Source organism: Chenopodium album, chromosome 3, assembly GCF_948465745.1.
Source record: "Chenopodium album chromosome 3, dcCheAlbu1.1, whole genome shotgun sequence".
Classification (NCBI taxonomy): domain Eukaryota; kingdom Viridiplantae; phylum Streptophyta; class Magnoliopsida; order Caryophyllales; family Amaranthaceae; genus Chenopodium; species Chenopodium album.
This window is the reverse complement of record NC_137836.1, coordinates 2,060,090-2,080,624: the sequence shown is the minus strand read 5'-3', so window position 1 is coordinate 2,080,624 and position 20,535 is coordinate 2,060,090. Positions and strand designations below refer to the sequence as shown.

The window sequence follows — 20,535 nt, the reverse complement described above, 5'->3', positions numbered from 1 at the left end:
AGTCTATTCGGTTAAAACCGCGTATATGCTAGGAAAGTCGTGTAATTTCGCCGATTTTCATAAGACTTGGGTAGATATCTGGAAGCTAGAAGTCACTCCCAAAGTTCGCCATTTTATCTGGCGAGTATGTACAGATACGCTACCGATTCGTGCTTACCTCAAGTATCGCCATATGTCGGAAGTCGACGTCTGCCCTTGGTGCCTTGACTGCCAGAAACATTGAGGCATGCTTTCTTCGAGTGTCCCACTGTGAGGGAGCTCTGGGTGGAGTGTGATTGCAAAGAACTTGCGGTTTAACCGCAAGATTTATCCTTCCTTGATTTCTTTGGGAATTGGGGTACCCATAGCTCAAAAAAAAAGATGCAGGGGTGCTATATTGATGTGGTACTTGTGGCGTAGACGAAATGAGAAAATCTTCAAAGGATTTGAAACTTATCATCCTGTGATTGTAGATAGGGTGCAGCGGCTTGCGAGTGATTGTGTCTCAAACACAGAGAAAATATATAGTGTAGTCCGAGCCAAGAGCAATAGCAGCCCCAAAACTTGGGTAGCCCCTCATGAAGGAACCATAAAGATCAATTGTGATGCGTCTTTACGCGATGAAGGCTGGGTGGGTCTCGGTGTGGTGGCGAGAAACTGGCAGGGAGAGGTATTATTTGCGGCAACTAAAAGATTAAAAGCCTTCTGGCCGCCCATAATAGCTGAATGTAAAGCTGTTGCTATGGCTACAAGACTTGCAAAACACTATGGGCTTAAAGACCTGGTCATAGAATCTGATTGCCAAATTTTGATCAAAAGGTTGTGTAAAGGCTCTGTTTTCCTTGCTGATCTTGATCTTGTGCTAGAAGATGTGCTAAAATCATGTAACTTCTTTAATTCTATAGCTTGGTGTCATATAACGGGAAGGCAATAGTGTAGCTCATCATTTAGCCCGTTTAGTGCCTTTTGGGTTGGAACAAGTTTGGGAGAACCATTGTCCTTGTGAGGTCTCCCCGTATGTATTGATGGATAATTTATTAATATAAGGCACACCATCCGTTTCCCTAAAAAAAAAAAGTGATACTATTAATCACCTAGTGGTACACTTAAATCCAGCACATGTGGGTGAGAGAAATTAAGGAGGAGAGAGATGGGTAAATTCCATGCAAAATGTCTAAAATGTCCCTTGATATGTATATACAAGTACCTATCAAAACTCCCTTTGGAAGGCCTCCATATTTTATTGTATATTTTTTGTTAGGTTTTATCATATAAATTATATTGGTTAATTGATGACACTACTACAAAAAATGCCTTAGAGAACTGTTAGAATAAGCTTTATAGATCGCCTTAGGGGCGTTCTTCTGCTAAGCGATGTATAAAGTATAGAGAACGGGTCTTTTAGACGTTTTATATATTGACAAATAGAGAGCGGTTGTTAGTCACAACCGTTCTCTTTTCCCTTCTTAAATTCGTACACTAAGGAAGGAAAAGAGAACGGTTCAGGCTACTTAACCGTTCTATATTGCCTTACAATAGAGAACGGTTAAGTTAGATAACAGTTCTTTAATGTTTTTTTTTTTTAAAAAAAAAAAAATCCAACCATATGTATTTGATTATTCGAATTAGCCCTGTATGTATTTTAATTGTATTATTCCTGTATTTTGATAATCTATATTTTTTTTATTTCATTTTAGACCTGTATTTGTTGTATGTATTCCTGTATTTTATCTTGTACATTTATCCTGCAAGAAGAACTCCACATTTCCTATATATGAAAAATAAATCCATGATCTTGTATACATGCAATATAAATTTCTGTATAATATAAATTAACAAAAATATTTCTAGATACGACAAAAGCAATCAAAATATACCTCATATATAAAATTAAAACATCCAGCCACAATTAAATTGAATCATTCATACAAAATTTTTTTTTATACAAACAAATACTTGAGTTAAATATCAAAACACCTTTCTAATTAATGTTGATTTAATAAAAAATTATGCTTAGATATACCAATACCATATTGATCTACAATTCACATAAATCATCGTCGTTGTCATTTGGTTGATGGTTTCCGGTAACATATGCGATCCACGTTTCCCTAAGCTCCTCGATCATTTGTTGAGAACATGTAGGAGGAACTTGCTTAAAATACTACAAAACAATGTAAAATACATACATATTAGTTAATAATATAAAATAAGTTCATCTAATTAAAAATGAATTAGTATATCCTTTTTCTTTTTTGACAAACGCAGCAAGCAGATATTAGTACACAGTTCCAGCCAAGTGGCCCAAGCACCAGCTCAGACAATTACCACCTCAGCAAGCACATGTTGCTCCACGTCCCAGCCAAGAGACCCAAGTACCATCTCAGCCACCTGCACAGCGGCCCCCTTTCCATCCAGCACAGCCCAAACCATCTCTATATCCTTCACTGCCACAAAAATTAAACCATCTCTATCACAAGGAGGTGACAAGCCAATTTAGACAAAAACCACAACAGTCACCTCAAACATCTTCTGCAAACCACAACTGTCTAACTGTACAGAAGCTTATGAGTTGTTAATCAACCATAATCCGATTCAAAATTGTCCAGAAGCTTATGAGTTGAAGGTAACATACTAGTTCATTCTCATTAGATACATTCAAACATACGTTTAAACATGGAGAATTCGGGTCAAAAGAGCGAGGCCTAAGAAATAATGACCTGCTTTATAAACAAAAAAAAGGTGATCTAATATTCAAGCTTTATAATCACAAGGATAAATTCTAGTGAAATGCCAGGTGGAACCTTTGTACATCAGAGATACATTATATTCGAATAAACCAGAATACATTCATGCTAATACTTACTAATATACTCTAATTTACTAGCTAAGCTGTGAATTTATAATATTATGATTTATAAATAATTAGTAGAAGCTACAACACATACTTTTCTCAAAGAAAAGAAATCATAGAGAGCAATGATCGATCGAGGGGATCAACGAATACAACTGGTTATTAACCAACATGACTAAACCCCTTCTTTGAAAATTATTCTTGTCAGAGGGTAGTTCAAGTAGAATATTTAGTCTATAACCCCTTCTTTGTTTTTCTTTCTACTTACCATTTGATGTTCCATTGAATATTTAGTTCAAGATTCATCACCTGAATATGACTCGATTTGAACCACCTGACTTTCACCTCAAACATTTACTATTCTTCAAAGTCATTACCCACCCACAAACCACATGAATCACATTAGAACTATTGACAGAAGAGTGCAAAATATTCTCCCATGAAAATTAACTACGACGGGTAAGCATTTTATAGAAGATATGTGAAAATGTACGACACGGGAAAACCCAGGGGCAGGGGTAGGGGTAGGGGTAAGGGCAGGGGCAGGGCAGGGCATTTGGGGTTTAGTTTGTTTATTGCTAGCTTAGGTGCTAAAATCTCAAGCTAAACTTGGACCATCTGCAGACTAAAAGGATTCTTCGAATGTCTCAATCAGCAACTAGTAAGTTTAGCAATAAAAAAAATGATCAACTAATTACTTGATTAGTTTGATAAGCAAATTATAATACAAATTGGTACATTCACCTGATTGTACTCGTACCGTATCCAAAGTTCATAAAATAGAATTTTACAAATACAATTTATTGAGAAAATCAAAAGCAAGACAACATAGTACTCAGTTTTATTGTTTCAGAAATACAATTTCTAGCTTTGTACCAGTTTAGTCAAGAAAAAAAACACCTTAATTGCTACTACTTGGACAATAGAACATACTAGATTACTAGTGCATTTCAGTAATTCACCGACAAAATTTTTCTACAATAAAAAGTAACTCATATATAACCGTTGAAGATAATGAAGAATTATATCCCAATGTCAATAGTAGTAGTTGATAATTACCTAGTTGATCAAAATACACTCGAAATGTCGATGTAAACTAGCTTAATTAGCACTACAACTCCTTCTTTGAATTTTTTTTCTTGTCATAGGGTAGTTCAAGTAGAATATTTAGCCTATAACCCCTTCTTTGTTTTGCTTTTTACTTACCATTTTATGTTCCATTGGGCATCAAACTCTATATTTAATTTTGTCTGACCTTAAATGCAGATGAATATTCAGCCAAAGAAGAGGTAAAATAGCAATTCTATGTAGACTCTAAATCATATTCAAAAGCAGATGTAAACACAAAAACCCCAACATTTTGTTTTCAAACAAACCTCATTCACAAAATGGGCTCAGCCATATATTTGGAGGACACGTGGCGCTATCTGATTGGGCCACCTGGCCGGGTATAAAATACCCAAATCATTTGCCCCTCACAGGGGTCACGTGCATTGCACATGACTCCTGTGATAGGTGTCAGTATCTGAGTGGTCAGATTCAAAAATTACTGGAGGGAAAAATTAGGGTTTTACCCCCCTATAAATAGTGAAGTTCGACCCCCCCTTTGGATTCACACCTTTGCGAATCTTTGGAGAATTTTGGACTTTTTGACAAAGAATCTCAAAATTCCCTAAGTGCTTTTCAAGCATCCGACACTCGGCTAACAGTCCGACCGTTCTTTAGTCAACCAGGCGTCTTTCTCTCTTCTTCTAAAGGTAACGCCTGTATTTTCTCTTTACGCTTCATTTTTTTCTTTGTTTTCGAAAAAATGGCTCCCCAATTGCATGCGGCACGGCGTAGGATAGTGATCAGCCGGTCACCGGGGACGGCTGAGTCTAGAACTAGCAGTGCCGAATGCTTGGCCAAAGACCCTGCTTTGCGAACTTCTCCGAATCCGACTGTTTCTGTGTCTGTGCAGGACACTATGGCCAGAACGAAAAGAACAGCAAGGCAGTGTAGCTCCGATGGAGTTTTCTACCATTCGGATGGGTCGACTGTTTATTCAGACGGCTCAATAAGAGTGCCTCGAAGTGAGCTGTCGGAACACCCTGACAGCCCTTCCTATCTTCCTCCTACCCCCACCTATTACCATTCGCCCACATCTAGTGGAACTCCTAGTGATGGAATCCTGGGGGAGGCGGATGAAGAATATCAACTCGGGCCTTCTAGACAGGCGCCGAAAGAGAGTCTAGGGGAGGACCCCGCTGGCACCAGTTGGCGGTCCCCTAGCTCTGATGACGAGTCGGCCTCGTCATCTTCTTCAGAGGATGCCTCCATAACTTCAGAGGAGGCTAGATCAAAAATAGATTCTGCCAGAGAGTCCCTGGCAGTGGATAGGGGGGAAAGCTGGGCCGAGCCGAGCGCTTCCAGGTGCTTGGAGATAGCCCCCTACTATCAGCATGTTCCGCCAGGCAGGCGGAGCGCCATGGCATCCGGCCTTGCCAATTTTAGGCACAAGGTCGTCCTAGGCTATGGCTATACTTTTTCGGTCCCTAACGAGGGCGACACCGTAACCTGGCCGAGCCTGGCCAGCTATCAGGATAAAGCATTCGGCTGCTATGAAGCGGCCTTCCAGGCTGGCCTCCGCTTCCCTCTCCATCCGGCCGTGGAGAGGATCTTGGACGGATACCAACTGGGTATCTAGCAACTTGTACCCAACTCCCGGATCAATATTCTGGGGTACGTTGCCGCCTGTGAGATGCTGCAGGTGGAGGCGAGCTTTGAAGCGTTCGCCCACATGCACTATCTGAGCAGGGCGCCTGCTAGGGGCGGTGAGGGCTGGTACACCTTGACCACTTGTAAGGGGTACATGATCGCTGTTGGCAAAGAGAACAAGTGGAAAGACTGGAGGACTAAGTTTTACATAGTCAAGTCTGTCGACAGCCGCCTGAACCAAAAGTATAACAGGTGGAATAAGGATCCACCTCTCCTAGCAGGCAGGAACGCATTGCCGCCTGTTCCTAGGCGGGCAAAGGAGGAGATCATGGACGCGGGGTTTTTTACCGTGTCCGTGTGGACGAATGATGAGGGGGACAAGGAGGTCACCCCTCAATGCTATCTCCCTTTGTAAAAGTGGTTTGAAGAAGGAACATTCTTAGCCGCCCGTGGGCTAAGTTCTGAAATGCCGAGAGGTAGTCGGCCGTCTGTTTTATATGCAATTTACTTTTGCTTTTCAGTACTTGTTTAATGGTGCTAACACTTGTTCATTTTTGCAGAAAAAGCAATGGAGAAGCTCTCGGCCACAAGGAAGTCGGCTGTATCTGCTGCTCGATACAGGTCGAATGTCCTAAATAGGGCAGAAGCAACCACTCACATCAAAGTGGATGAGCAGAGAACTGGCGGCACCCCCAAGGTAGGAAATTGTTATACTTTCATTTCTGACCAATATTAAATTTGCCCGAATGATTTCTAACTTGTGTTTATCTTGTGTTGATGTAGGGTGCGCCTTCCAAATCTCCTTCAAAACCATCCGACCCTAAGGTCCAGAAGACAAGGGCGGGTGATGTGAGCGCATCCAGCAAGGGCGGCCGGAAGCACATTGCTCATAAGCCCAAGAAGGGCCCAAACGCCTCTTCTCTCGAAGCTGAAAAGGAGATTAGCAAACCGGATGCCCAGAGGGCATCGAAGGGTGGCTTCAAGCAACCCACCGCTGCTGTCGGCTCAGCAGGAGAGAAGAGGAGTCTGGGGACAGAGGAGGAACCAAAGGACAACGGTAAAAACCATTCGTCTTTATTGTTCTTCCATTTAGACATACTTGTGTTATTTTTCTAACTTTCTTTCCTTCTCAGTTCCTGTGCAGAGGCCGTCTGTAATCCAGATGGCCAAGTCCATGCTGAGGGCGGTTGATCCCGACGACAAGGCGTCTGTCAGAGGAGTTGGCACCCTGGACTTGGATGGCATCCTAGGGAACCTCTGCGAGGTATGAGTCTTAACTTAAGCAAATTTTTTTTTTTTGCTCAAGTCTTTATCTGCCTGGTTTTAACCATTCGGCTTATTTTTGCAGGCCATGCTGCGCGTCCAAGGGCTCAGGCAACCCCTCAAGGAGAAATCCAAAGAGGTAACAGCCGCTAAAGCTCGGGCCGAGTCCGCCTTGGATCGAGCTCAATTTGATATTGCTCAGAATGAGTATCTGACGCTTGATATGATGTATTCGCAGGCGGAAGCCAATATGCAGGTGAAGAAGGACCTGGACTCGGCCCGCTTACGCATCACTTCCCTTAAGAAAGAGATTACAAATCTTAAGGAGAAGCTCGAGCCTCTTCAAGATGCCAAACAAGAGGCCGAGAGATCCAAGCAGAAGGTGGGCCATCTAGAGCAGCGCCTCAGCAACCAGGAGCACCAGCTGAAGTCCAAGTTTGAGTCCGTGGCTGAGCAAGAGAGAGAGGCTCTTGTTAAGCAAATGATGAACGACTATGATGCCATCATGCGGGACACTTGGGCGGCTGTGCAGCCGGACTCAGACTATCAGACTTGGAAATCCAAGTTTGATGAAGCCAGCAAAGAATTCGATGCTCGTCTTATTGAAGAGGCTGAGAATGCTGCGACCGAGGAAAGCTCTGGGTCCGACTCTTCTGGGGAGTCGTCCTCTGGTGGTGAGGAGGAAGATCAGGCGGAGGAGCAAGAGAAAAATGATGAAGAGCAGCCGAAGGACAACAGGCCGGCTGCCAATGAAGAGGCTCTCCCCTGATCACTTAAGCTTTTTTTTTATTTATTCTGTTTCTGCGGCCGAATGGCCAAGTACTTTGTTTTTCCGGCCTGCGTGCCGAGTATTTGTATTTTTACCGACCGAGGGGTCGGGTAATTTGACAATCTTTCTGGCTTTGCCAGATAACAATCTTAACCAATCGTCTGGTGACGATTGGTCTCTTTTTTTTTTTTTAATTTGAATCATTCGGCCATTGGGCTGAAGTTATCCATATTCTGTCCTTTGAATTTTTCATTGCATGTTTTTGGCTAAGTATTATAACCTGTATAGCATGCGAATGTTCTTGCCCCTGGACGGATGTCGAGTGGTTTCGGTTTATTGGATTGATTGACTTAGAAATTGTTGATACTTAGAAGAGTATTTATGGTTTCTAAGTCAATCAATCACTATAGTGATTGCCCTAAACCACGCGGCAGACGTCCATCCAGAATTGGCAAACATAAGTGTTCATTCGGCCATTGGCTCAAACTAAACTCAAATTTCCAACTTAGCTAATTTGCTAAGGGGAAATCTCCGCCTGTTATGCCCCATAAGCGAAAACAGGCGCCTCCGGCCATAGGCCTCTTTGAGATAAAATGCTAAGTTTGTAACTTAACCAATTTTCTTTAAAAATAATTGTCCGCCTGTCTTGCCCCATAGGCAAGGATCAGGCGTCATCCGGCCATTAGTCTCAATAAGTGCTAAGTAGTTACCTTAACTCGCATATTAATAAAATATTCCGCCTGTTTTGCCCCTGAGCAATAACAGGCGCATCTGGCTTTATGCCTCGCTTAGCCTCTACTTATGAAACAGTGACCATTTCTGAACTACGCTAGAACAGACAGAAAATTCGGGTCATTTAGATTTCACTTTCGATTAAAACAAACGACTGCGAATGTTGCCTTAGCATTCGGTAGGGCCGTTTGATATATTCGTAGAGCAATGTGCCACCCAAATGGGAGATGCTTCTCCTCGACGAATTCTCCCGAATGGACGTCGCCGGTTATCTGACTCATGTTGGAGCAGACGGTCATACTCATGTTGGAGCAGACTGTGACCATTCGGTCTCTTTTTGTTTATTAACATCCGGCCATGGGCCTCATCATGATTTTATCTGGCCTTAGGCCTCTTAAATGATTAAGTCAAGTGTTGGTTTAAACTTAATGAATTTCGTAGGAACAACTGTTCTAAAACAATCGGCTCCTTCAGAGGGATTGGGGCGTCTGCTGTTGGGACAGACGTTCTACAAACGTATTGGCCGTCTGTATTGTATACAGGCGACACTAAAAAAACTTAAATTAAAAGACAAGTTGGAAATGAAGGCATATTCTCATTAACAAAACTTGAGATAACAAAATTGAGGTATTTACATTCGTACTTAGAAGTAGTACTTTTTCAAGTTGTATACATTCCAAGTTCTTGGCAGCTGCCTGCCGTCTGGGTCTTCCAGGCGGTAGGTGTCGTCTCTTACTTCCTCATAGATTCGGTAGGGGCCTTCCCAATTTGGGGTTAGCTTTCCCTGTTTATTCGCCCTACCGACTGCTTCCATTTTCCGTAGCACAAAGTCCCCCACTTTGAGAGGACGCTTGTGTACTCTTTTGTTGTAAGCCCGAGTCATTCTCAGACAGTATATCTCATGGCGCAAGGCAGCATTGCCCATGCGCTCTGGTAGTGAGTCCAATGCTAGGCGCATGGCCTCCCAGTTCGCCTCTTCATCATACAACATGATTCGAAGAGTCGGCTCATAGTGCTCAATGGGTAGAACAGCTTCTGCTCCATACACCATAAGGAATGGGGTTTCTCCAGTTGCCCCTTTAGCAGTCGTTTTGATGGACTAGAGGACGTGTGGTAATTCATCCGCCCAAAGGCCACCAGCCCGCTCAATTTTCTTTTTAATCCCGTCTGAGATTAACTTGTTGAAGGCTTCGACCTGGCCGTTTTCTTGCGGCCGGCCGACTGATGCGAAGAAACTTGAGACCCCCTGGTCTCCCAGCCAAGTCTTAAGTTGAGGCGTCTCAAATTGAGGACCATTGTCAAAAACCATAGACATGGGCACCCCGAAACGAGTGATTATATTCCTCCAAATGAAGGAAATGACGTCTTTAGTCTTGATGTTTTTGACTGCCTCCGCCTCTACCCACTTGGTAAAGTAATCCACAGCCACCAATATATAGCGCTTGCCGCCTGGTGCAGTCATGTATGGCCCAAGAATGTCCATGCCCCATTTGGCAAAGGGTATTGGGCTGTGGATGGCCGTCAGGTCTGTAGCCGGACGATGGATGAGCTTGCCAAACTTTTGGCACTTGTCACATTTTTTCACCATTTCCATGGCATCCGACTTCAGGGTTGGCCAGAAGTAAAGCCGCCTGGCCTTGGCCGCGAGGGATCTGCCGCCTATATGGGAGGCGCAGAATCCCGAATGCAATTCTTCGAGGACTTCCTTACCCTTTTCAGGGGTAACACACTTCAACAGGGGTTTCAAAAAGCCAGCCCTGAAGAGTTCTCCTTGTCGCAACTCGAAGTTAGCTGCTCGCTTTTTCAGAACAGCCGCCTCCTGTGGTGAGTCAGGGAGCGTGCCGTCTGCAAGATAGGCCCGGATGCTGTCCATCCAGGTTGAGCTTTGGTCCAGAATTTTAATGGGGTCTTCCTCACATATACTTCTTTTTTGCATGACCTCCCAGAAAACTGACCGAGGCGTTTCACAGGAGGCGGACGATGCCAGCTTGGACAGAGCATCCGCCTGATTGTTTGAAGACCTGGGCACTTGAGTTAGATGAAATTCTTCAAGTGACCCAACTTCATTCTTTATAGCCTGCAAATATTTTATCATGGCCGGATGAGTGGCCTCGTACGTTCCATTAACCTGGAGTACGACCAGTTGAGAATCAGAGCAGGCGGCTATGTTCTTTGCCCCTGCCGCCTTGCAGTACCGGATGCCGGCCAGCAGGGCCTCATACTCGGCCTCATTGTTAGAGACCTGAAACTTGAACCGTAGTGCGTATTCGTACTTATCTCCTTCAGGAGACTGACAGATAATCCCTGCACCACAGCCGTTCACAGTGGAGCTCCCATCCACATACACTTTCCAAACCTGGTCTGTATTGTCCGGTACAACCGGCCTTGTCATTTCAACAATAAAGTCAGCGAATGCTTGTCCCTTTATTGCCTTCCTTGGTTCGTAAGTGATTTCTAGTCCTTGCATTTCAATCGCCCATTTGAGCATTTGTCCAGAAGACTCCAAGGTTGTGAGTGGCCGCTTGATCGGCTGGTCAATATAGACCACTACCGCATGTGCCAAGAAGTAGGGTTTCAATTTCTTGACGGCCATGTGAAGAGTGAGACCAAAATTTTCAACCATGGGGTACCGAAGCTCAGCGTTCCTGAGAACATAGCTGATGAAATAGACCGGGAGCTGAGTGTCGTCTCTTTCAGCTAAGAGAACAGCGCTGAGGGCATGATCGGAGACGGCCAAGTACATGAAGAGCGTCTCTTTGGGCAGAGGGCTAACAAGCCTCGGCAAAGAGTGCAAATGAGTCTTTAACTTTTGAAAGGCCGCCTCTGCGTCATCCCCCCATTCAAAGTTTGTCTTCTTTTTGATTGCTTGGAAAAAGTAGAGGCACTTGTCGCCTGAGCGAATGAGGAATCTCCCCAGGGCCGCCAGGCAACCTGTTAGTTTTTGCACTTCCTTCACAATACGGGGCGACTGCATGTTGATCATTGCCTGTATTTTCTCAGGGTTGGCCTCTATTCCCCTTTGGTCAATCAAAAATCCGAGAAAATTCCCAGACTCAACACCAAAGACACACTTTTTTGGGTTAAGCATGACCTTGTGCCGCCTGAGTGTGGAGAATGTTTCTCGGAGATCAGCAAGGTGATCCGCCTGTTGTTTGGATTTGACTATCATGTCATCGATGTACGCCTCTACATTCCTTCCGATTTGATTAATGAAGTCCGTATTAATCATTCGTTGGAAGGTAGCAGGCGCATTCTTCAAACCAAACGGCATCACCGTATAACAGAACAACCCCTGATCAGTGACGAATGCCGTCTTTTCTTGATCCTTTTTCCACAGGGGGATCTGATGGAAACCTGAATAGGCGTCCATGAAACTCATCAGGGCATGTCCGGCTGTTGAGTCGACCAGACTGTCGATCTTAGGCAATGGATAGCTATCCTTTGGACATGCCTTGTTAAGGTCTGTGTAGTCAACACACATCTGCCAAGTTCCATTCGGCTTTTTTACTAACACAACGTTAGCTACCCACTCAGGGAAATTGCACGGCCGAATGAACTTGGCATCTAACAGCTTTTTTACTTCGGCAGCTGCCGCCTGACTTCTTTCTTTTCCGTGGTTTCTTTTCTTTTGCCGGATGGGCTTCTTTTTAGGATCCACGGCGAGTTTGTGGAAAGCGAGATCCGGGCTGATGCCTGACATCTCTTCCACTTCAAAGGCAAAGATGTCTTTGAATTCCCTCAGGAGCTGGTGAAGGCTTTCACCTAGCTTTGCAAAAGCAATCGTCCCCACCTTAACAGTTCGTTCTGGACGGCTGTCGTCCAGAGGGATATCAATGTGTTCACCAGCAGGCTGGGGACGAAGATCATCCGACCGTTCCTCGGTCAGTGATTGTTATTGCTTTTCTTTTTTGACCACCACCAGCTGATCAGTCTTTCTTTTCTTTCCGGCTGGTGAGGCCGACTGATCTTCCTCGACATCGTCGAGGTCGATTGTTTGCTTGCCCTGATCGGATGCTACGGCCGCGGGCTTGACGTCCGAGAGGTAATACTCTCGAGCCGTCTTTTGGTCCCCATTAAGGGAACCGACTGTTCCATCATCCTTCTCATACTTGAGTAGCATGAGAGCAGGGATGATGACGGCCTTACACTCATTAAGAGTGGGACGGCCAAAGATGAGGTTGTAAGCCGTGAGCTCCTCAACCACTAGGAAACGGATGGTCATGTGCCGACCGTCTCCCCTGCTTCCCAGGCGGACAGGTAGGTCAATTCGTCCGACTGGGTGCACAAGTCCTCCCCCAAACCCAACTAGGGTGTGGGTGACCTCCATCATGCAATCCGGTTTGTACTTGAGATTGGATAAGCATTTGAGGCTGATGAGGTCAGAGAAGCTTCCTGTGTCAATCAGAATTCGGCCCACCAGCTGGTTGGCGACCTTGCACTCAATGACAACAGGGTCATCATGCGGCCGACGGACTTTGCCTCTGTCCTGCTCGGTGATGACAACTTTAGGGAAGGTGGATGCGCTTGATGCATCCCCCTCCTCAACAGAATTGACCATCTTTCTCAGATGGTCCTTGGTACCCCGAATGGTCGGGCCACCACCGGCAAATCCGCCTGCTATGGTGTACACTGGCTCTTCATCAGTCTCGACACTCACAGCAGGCTGGGGAGTCTTTTTCTTGGACTGCCCCGGATTTGCTTTTGAAGTCACTTTGGACTTCACATAGGACTTCAGCTGTCCTTTGTCGGCCAGACGATCGAGCTCCCGCTTAAGACTAAAGCAGTCGTTCGTGTCATGGCCAACATCCTCGTGGAAATGGCAAAGCTTGTTCTTATTCCGATTTTCAGCGGAACCTTTCATAGGAGTCGACTTTTCAAGAGCCAGCCGATCCTTAATTTCCAAGAGGATGGAGCAGCAGTCCTTGTGAAATTCGTACCTTGGGACGTACGGTTTCCACTCCTTTTTCTTTTTCTGGGCCGGTTGATCAGAGTTATCAATGGCCCATACTTGCTTTTTCTTTTTGCTCTCTTCTGGCTTAGGAGCCGGCTGAGCAGGCCGACTCTCTTTTTGCCGGTCAGACTTCTTATAGTCCGACTGCTTATTGGAGGAGCAGAGTTCGGTCGCTTGTATATAGGCTTTCGCCTCTCGCAAGGCTCCTTGCAGAGTAAATATTTGTTTGCGGACGAGTTCGTACTTAAAAGTAGACCCGTCCTTCAGACCCTTGAAGAAGTTTGTGAAGGCGACCTCATCAGACAGCCCATGAATCTGGATTCGGACCAGATTGAACCGCCTGACGTAGGAACGCAAACCTTCTCTATCTCCCTGCTGTACATTGCCCAAGTCAAGACTTGTCTTTTTGGCAGGGATGTTCATAGAGAAGTTTGATACAAACAAGAACGCAAGCGTCTTGAAGTTATTTATGCATCCAGCCGGCAGGTTGCCAAACCACTGCTGGGCTATGCCCTTCAGGGTGGCTGGAAAGCAACGACACCATGCGGCATCATCCAGCCCCTGTAAATACATGAGGTGGGTGTATGCCAGCAGGTGGTCTTCTGGGTTGGAGGTCCCGTCATAGGCTCCAACCAGAACGTTTTTAACCTTAGCCGGCTGTACAGCTTCAGTTATTTCCCTGGAAAAAGCAGAGGGTTTATCTCCAAGGTGTTGCAGCCTAAGCTGCCAAACCATCGGCTGATAGCCGTATGCCGCCTGTCCTCCATAGAGGGTAGGTTGCATGTAAGGTACAACTGGCGCCTGGTACAATGGTTGTGCCATGTACTGGGCGGACTGAATCACATGAGGCCCAGACTGAACCCTTTGGATGCTTGCTGGGGTCTCATGTACAGACTGGGAACACCGCACAGAGGTATTCCGAAAGCTATCATGATAAGTCGACGTTGAAGCCGACTCTGATTGCTGGGTTCTCCTCTCCTCAATGTATTGCCGAGCGTCAGAGAACGTTTTCTTGCTACCATCCGGCTGTATGTGCCGGATGGGTTTTCTTGCGCCCGGTTCTGGGAAGCGGAGCCGATTAAGGTCAAATTGGGGCCTGGCCTTCTCCTTAGGAGCAGGATGAGGAGTCGGCTGACGGTCCCTGACCGACTTCTGTTTGCCAAGTTGGGCTGGCTTCTTGGCCGACTGCTCCTTTCTAGGAGCAGGCGTCTTCTTCGCGGCGAGCTGCTTGATTTCACCCCTAAGGCTGCTCAGGAGTGACATTAGCTCATCCCGAGTGACGGGAGTTGATCCTGCCGCCTGGGAAGGATCAACCGGCCGCCCCGAGGGCTTCTTTGGCTGACCAGCAGTTTTGCTTGGCCCTGCCTGGTCATGGTGGCGCTCCCGCCTCTCCTTACTGCAGATGCGCTTAGAGATGAGGGATCCATTTGGATCCACATAGGTTTCGACGTCAGCGTCGTCCCCTGAGTCATGGTCCGTTTGGACCAGTATATCATCTGGAGGCCGAATGGCCTCTGGATTTGGTACAGGTTCTTGTGAAGCCATTTCAGAGGTACTCTCCCCACAGACGGCGCCAAATGTTTCGGGGGTTTTTGTCCCTTGGGAGAGTTACAACACTGAAACTAGACTCAGCAAAGGACGCCTGTACCTGCAAAGCAAACGGACCGCCGGATGATCGAGGGTCCGCCTCCGAAGATTAAGTTAGTAAACGTTCGGTAATAAAACGTGCGGAAATAAAGTTATCTGCTCGGATTCCAAGCTCAGGTAAAGTGTGATAAGTGACGTATTGTGTCGTATTGCGTGTAAAATTCTCTCTCTTTTTCTGTGTCGTCATAAATGACAGAATGTCCCTATTTATAGGGTCTTTTTGAAAAGTGTGCCCTCCTAGGATCTGGTGACCTAGGAATTAGGTCACGCCGTTTTGCGGCGCCTCAGGATTTGGGCCTTAGAAGGCCGCCATCCCAGGGCCAATAACTGAGTGACACGTGTCACTGTGCCTAAAAGGATTCTGAAGCACCTTTTGAGTGACACGTGTCGCCACCTGAATGGTCCCTGCTGGACCTTCAGTCCACGTAGGACGGAGAAGAGTCCAGCCTCCACGTGTCATCATTCCATAGGTCCAATTGGCACCTATTTGGAGGACACGTGGCGCTATCTGATTGGGCCACCTGGCCGGGTATAAAATACCCAAATCACCTCTTCTTTGCCTTTGACTTGTTCATGTAAGTAAGGATTTCATGAGCAATCAACGCATTATCCAACCGAAGACGACCTGGGCGAAGGCATTTTGAAAATCCGCAACCAAACTTGGCAAAACGAGACGAAGCCGGCTAGTAAGGCACTTTGCTACACTCTTGTAGATCACATTACATAAGCTTATCAGACAAAATTGTGAAATAACTTCTGGATTGTCCACCTTTGGAAGCAAGGCTAAAAAGGTGCGATTCCAATCTTTCAACATATAACCATGATCAAAGAAATGTTGAATAGCTGCTACCACCGAAGAACCTACCGAATCCCATAAGGATTTGAAAAAAGCTGATGGGAATCCATCCGGGGTTGGAGATTTGCTATCAGCAATGCTAAAAATAGTCGTTTTAATATCCTCCGGAGTAAAAGGCTGCATAAAAAAAGTTTGTTGAACCGAGGACAGAGAGGGCAATTGAAGACTGTCCCACCAATCTGAGTCATGAGTGGAAGCACAATCAGAGGCTGAGTATAAGTCTTTGTAAAAATCCAAAGTTATGGATGCTATCTGATCAGGATCACGGTGCCAACAGCCAGTCGAATCTCGAAGACCAAAAATCCTATTTTTCCTTTTTCGCGATTGAACTGAGGAGAACAAGAGACGAGAGTGCGAATCACCCAGAGCATCCCACTTAATCTTTGCTCGCTGTTGCCAGAAGATATAAGCTGCTTGAACTTCCGCTACCATTTCATTTTTGGTAGAAAGGAATAAACATCTATCCATCCTAGAGCAAAGAGACTGAGAAGCTTGTTAAACATCAAAAACTAATTGTTTCCAATTGATACCCCAGGCCTTCTTATGAGAAACACACCAAGCCAGTAAACGATCTCGAGAAACAGAAAGTTTTCGAGATAGAGCAAACATAGGAGAACCAGGAAAAAATAAGGAGAAAACAGAATTGATAATTTCATTTACAGCTGGAGCGGACAAACACCAATTCTCAACCCTGTAGGGACACTTAACATAATCTGGATCAGCAGTACTTAGACTAGTTGTTATACATGTTAGAGTGTGCGTTTGGATAATGGAAGATGTTACTACATCTAAAGATTCTAGACTAAAATGTCTGATATTGTACGGTGATGTTGTTGTTAACGTTGGTACTTTGTGTTGGTGTGTGATGTTATTGTGTGGAGCTTAATGTTTGAGTATACACACGAAAGTGTGCGTTGTTTATTTGTAATTTGTTCATATATGTATTACTAAATATTACCTTTCACCATTAACATGTCTCCTAACTCCTATAATAATAGTACCATCCTTTCTTAATAAAGCATGAAACTTTGGATTTTTTTTTTTTTTTTATTATTTTTTCTTTTTAAGAAATGAAACTTTGGGTTTTGATATCCTTCGTATAAATTAAGCATGAAACTTTGGATTTTGATATACTTAATTATAACATATTTCCTATAATAATTTCTTGTATTTTATACGAACAAGCTTTAAAATTGGAAAATTCTGAATGATAGCCTTTTGTATTTGCTTATTTTCAATTGTAGCTAATTTTTTTTTTTATTATCCTTGGTAATATTATAATTTTAAAAGTTCTAACCGTAACGTACTACTCAACTAAGGTTAAATATTTCAATTTTTTTCTTGGAAATTTTATCAGAAACCACCCATTAAAAACACTTTTTTGTCAAAAACCACCCCAAAAAAAAATGTTGCCTAAGACCACCCAAATTAAAATTTGTGTTGTTGAACACCACCTGGATCAGTTTTCTGGCATTGACTTTGAATTCCGGCGTTGACCAGGGGCACGTGACAACAACGTGACCCCCCTCCCTTTTTCCCCCCCTTGAATTTTCTGTCTATTATTGATCACCAGCAGCCCCACCTCAGAACCACCGGCTCACCCAACCAACACAAAGACCCCAACCACCAACCTACCCACCACCACTCCCACCAGCCCATTCCCCACCGTCACACACAACTGCACATCACCACCGACACCACACACCACCACCATTCCACCAGCCCCCACCCCACACTACCAACTCCACTTCAAGCCACCACCTCACCCAACCAACACAACGACCCCAACCATCAACCTACCCACCACCATTCCCATCAGCCTCTTCCCCACCGTGACACACAACCACACTCCACCACCAACACCACCACCACCACCATCCAAAAATTATTGCGAAAAACCAAAATTAACCCATTCAAACGAAAATCAACCCCAAACAATCGAAAATTAACCCAAGAAACGAAAATAAGCCCATAAATAAGAAAATTAACACAATAAAATCGAAAAATACCACACAAAAAAATCAAAACCATTAGATCTAAAAAAAACGATAATTAACCAACAAAACTTAAAGAAAATATATAAATATACAATTATCTAATAATATTTATAAATTAAGATCACAATTACATAAAAAATTAACTAGATCTACAATCTAACCAAAATTAAAACAAGATCTACAAGAGATATTAAGTTGTTGCCTCGCGATGGTGGTTGCCTTGTTGGTGTTGCGCCGTTGTTGTAGTTGCGGGTGACGATGTTGGTTGTTGGCTTTGTTGTTGTTGGTGTTGCGGCATTTGTTGTTACGGTTGATGTTGGTGGTGGTTGGTTGATGTTGTAAGTGTTGCGTCGTTGTTGTTGTTTATGGTTGTTGATGTTGGTGGTGGACAGAGAGAAAAGAGGAGGGACAAGGAGAAGCTAGATGAGAAAGAGGAAGGAGGACCAGAGAAGGAGAAGAAGAGGAAAGAGATGAGATAGGAGAGAGAAATTCAAGGCAAAAATGCCCAGAAAATTCAAGGAAAAAAAAATAGAAAGGTGGAGGGTGTCACGTGATTGTCACGTACCCTGGGTCAATGCCGGATTTTGAAGTCAATGCCGGAAAGCTGATCTAGGTGGTCTTAGACAACAAAATTTATTATTTGGGTGGTCTTAGGCAACATATTTTTTTTTGGGTAGTTTTTGACAAAAACAAGAATTTGACGGGTTGTTTTAGACAAAATTTCCTTTTTTCTTTTTATTTTCTGACACAGAGTGGTTTATTTATTTCCAATTGTGAATTCTTGTAATATCTAAGACACAACCCGTCCGGTTAAGAACCCATAATTAGATGGTGTTTTATAAAGACCCGTCCTATTTTATTTATTGGATGGAACTAACCCATTTATAATTGGGGTGGCTTAAGCCTTTTATTATTTGGGCTACAACCCAGTGAATTGCTTGTCAAAAACAAGAAATATAAAAGGGATGATTGCATAGTTTCCTTCTCCTGTTAATTCTCCATTGAAGCGCACTTCACGTTAAGTTCTCCATTGAAGCGCACTGGTATCCCCCATTGAAGCAGCTTCTGAGGTAATAATCATATCAATTTCACAATCTAGGGTTAATTTAATTTAATTTTCAGTGCAATAAGTTTATTAGGGTTCGAAAATCTCAACTTTGGCCTTTGAATTCTAATATTATGAAAAGAAATTTATGAGCCTAATGTGATAATCGAATCAAATATCCCTAAAATTATTTTTGTGATTTTTCGAGCCTAATTTGATAATTGAATCAAAATTGGTTGCTAATCTATTGCACAACCCTTTAATGTTTAATTACTTATAAATTTAAGTATTTAATTGATAGGCTTTGTTCAATTAGAGTCGGATTACTTGAATGATAATCAATGTTAGAATAATTTGTGGGATAATTAATTTGAAATTGCTGATTTATTATTGGATACTTGGATAATTGATTAATTTGTTATTGTTTAGTTGTTTTGACGGATTACATTGAAAGTATATAACTTTGTTGGTTCACATTGAATTACGTGTTTTGTGTGTGTGTGTGTTCCACATGGCTCACCTTTTAGGGTTAATTCGGGTTTGGGGATCAGTTCTAGGTGGTTAGGTTCCAGGCCCCTTCCGATTGTTGTTGCGGGAGATTCAACACGAGTATGTGAAATTGTCATTTGCTTTAATGTTATTGTAATAGTAAATGTAATTATAATGTACTCACTACTTGTTTTTGTTTTTCAAAATCATGGAGTATAATATGTCATGAAATTGGAAAAAAAAAAAAAAAAAAAACGATATCTAAGTATCCAATAAGCCCTTAAACATGTTTGTTTGTGTTAATTGGATTAGACTGCTGCAAACTTGTAAAGTTCATAATACTTTGTATAAACATTTTTTCAATGTTTGGTAACTTTTTTATGTTGTGGTCGGTGTTGAAGAAGATAGAACACGAAAAAATGGAACTCGACAACGACGACAACAACAACAACAATAGCAGCTGCAACAGCCACTACGAAAGATGTCCTCTATATGCGGGCGCATTTATATTAGTATTATGCGTTTTGATGACTTTAGTGCTTGTCTCCAGCAGTAAATACGATCGTGATTCTGTTGCAGAGTTTGAGGTTGATTCTCTTTCCATGAAAGTATATAATAATACTGAGAAACTTGCAACAGCTGATTTGAACTTTACTGTCACATTAAAGAACAAGGATGAAGTCTTATTGTATTTTGATCAAATGCAAGTGTCATTAGAGTATCACCAAAATGATGAGATTATTTCATCAACGACACTTGATTCTTTTCTTCAATATGATAAGCAACGCCAGATTCAATTTGGAATGCTCATCAATGCACAATACCTTCGAAACGAGACCATGAATTCGATCTATCGAGAAAATGTTTTACGGTTTGGTTTACAAGCTCAGGGTCACTATGTACGTCCTCGTGATCACTATTTTGACAAGTGCGAGATTAAGCTCGTGTGTGATGATATCGGAGTTGGGTTTTTGCCCGAAAAGAATAATTCGACCATCACCGGTAGTTTGATTGTCAGTCCAATCCCTTGCAAATGCAAATCTGAATGTAATTCTAAAAGGTACTAGAGAATAGCTTTCATTCTCGTTTGCTATTTTATGTTCTTGGCAATGTCTGTAGTGGTCTATTTAGGAAATTCTTGACTAATCTTTACTTTAGTTTGGCTAATCTTCGGCTGTAGAGTGTAGAGTATTCTTTGTGGCTTTTAGAGTCTGTTTAATTCAGCTTAATTTCACTTTAGTTCAGGTGAGATAAAT

The 20,535-nt window shown here is 43.4% G+C and overlaps 1 protein-coding gene across 1 annotated transcript; it reads left to right on the top strand.

Annotated features, from left to right (window-relative positions):
- Positions 1 to 379: 379 nt before the first annotated feature.
- Positions 380 to 913, top strand: LOC145622294 (uncharacterized). Its single transcript, XM_081676392.1, has one exon. The coding sequence runs from the start codon at positions 380 to 382 to the stop codon at positions 911 to 913; it is 534 nt and encodes a 177-aa protein (XP_081532518.1).
- Positions 914 to 20,535: the final 19,622 nt, after the last annotated feature.

Excerpts from the sequence above, each read along its gene's own strand:
- LOC145622294 (XM_081676392.1), top strand. The coding sequence starts at position 380 with ATGTGGTACTTGTGGCGTAGACGAAATGAGAAAATCTTCAAAGGATTT.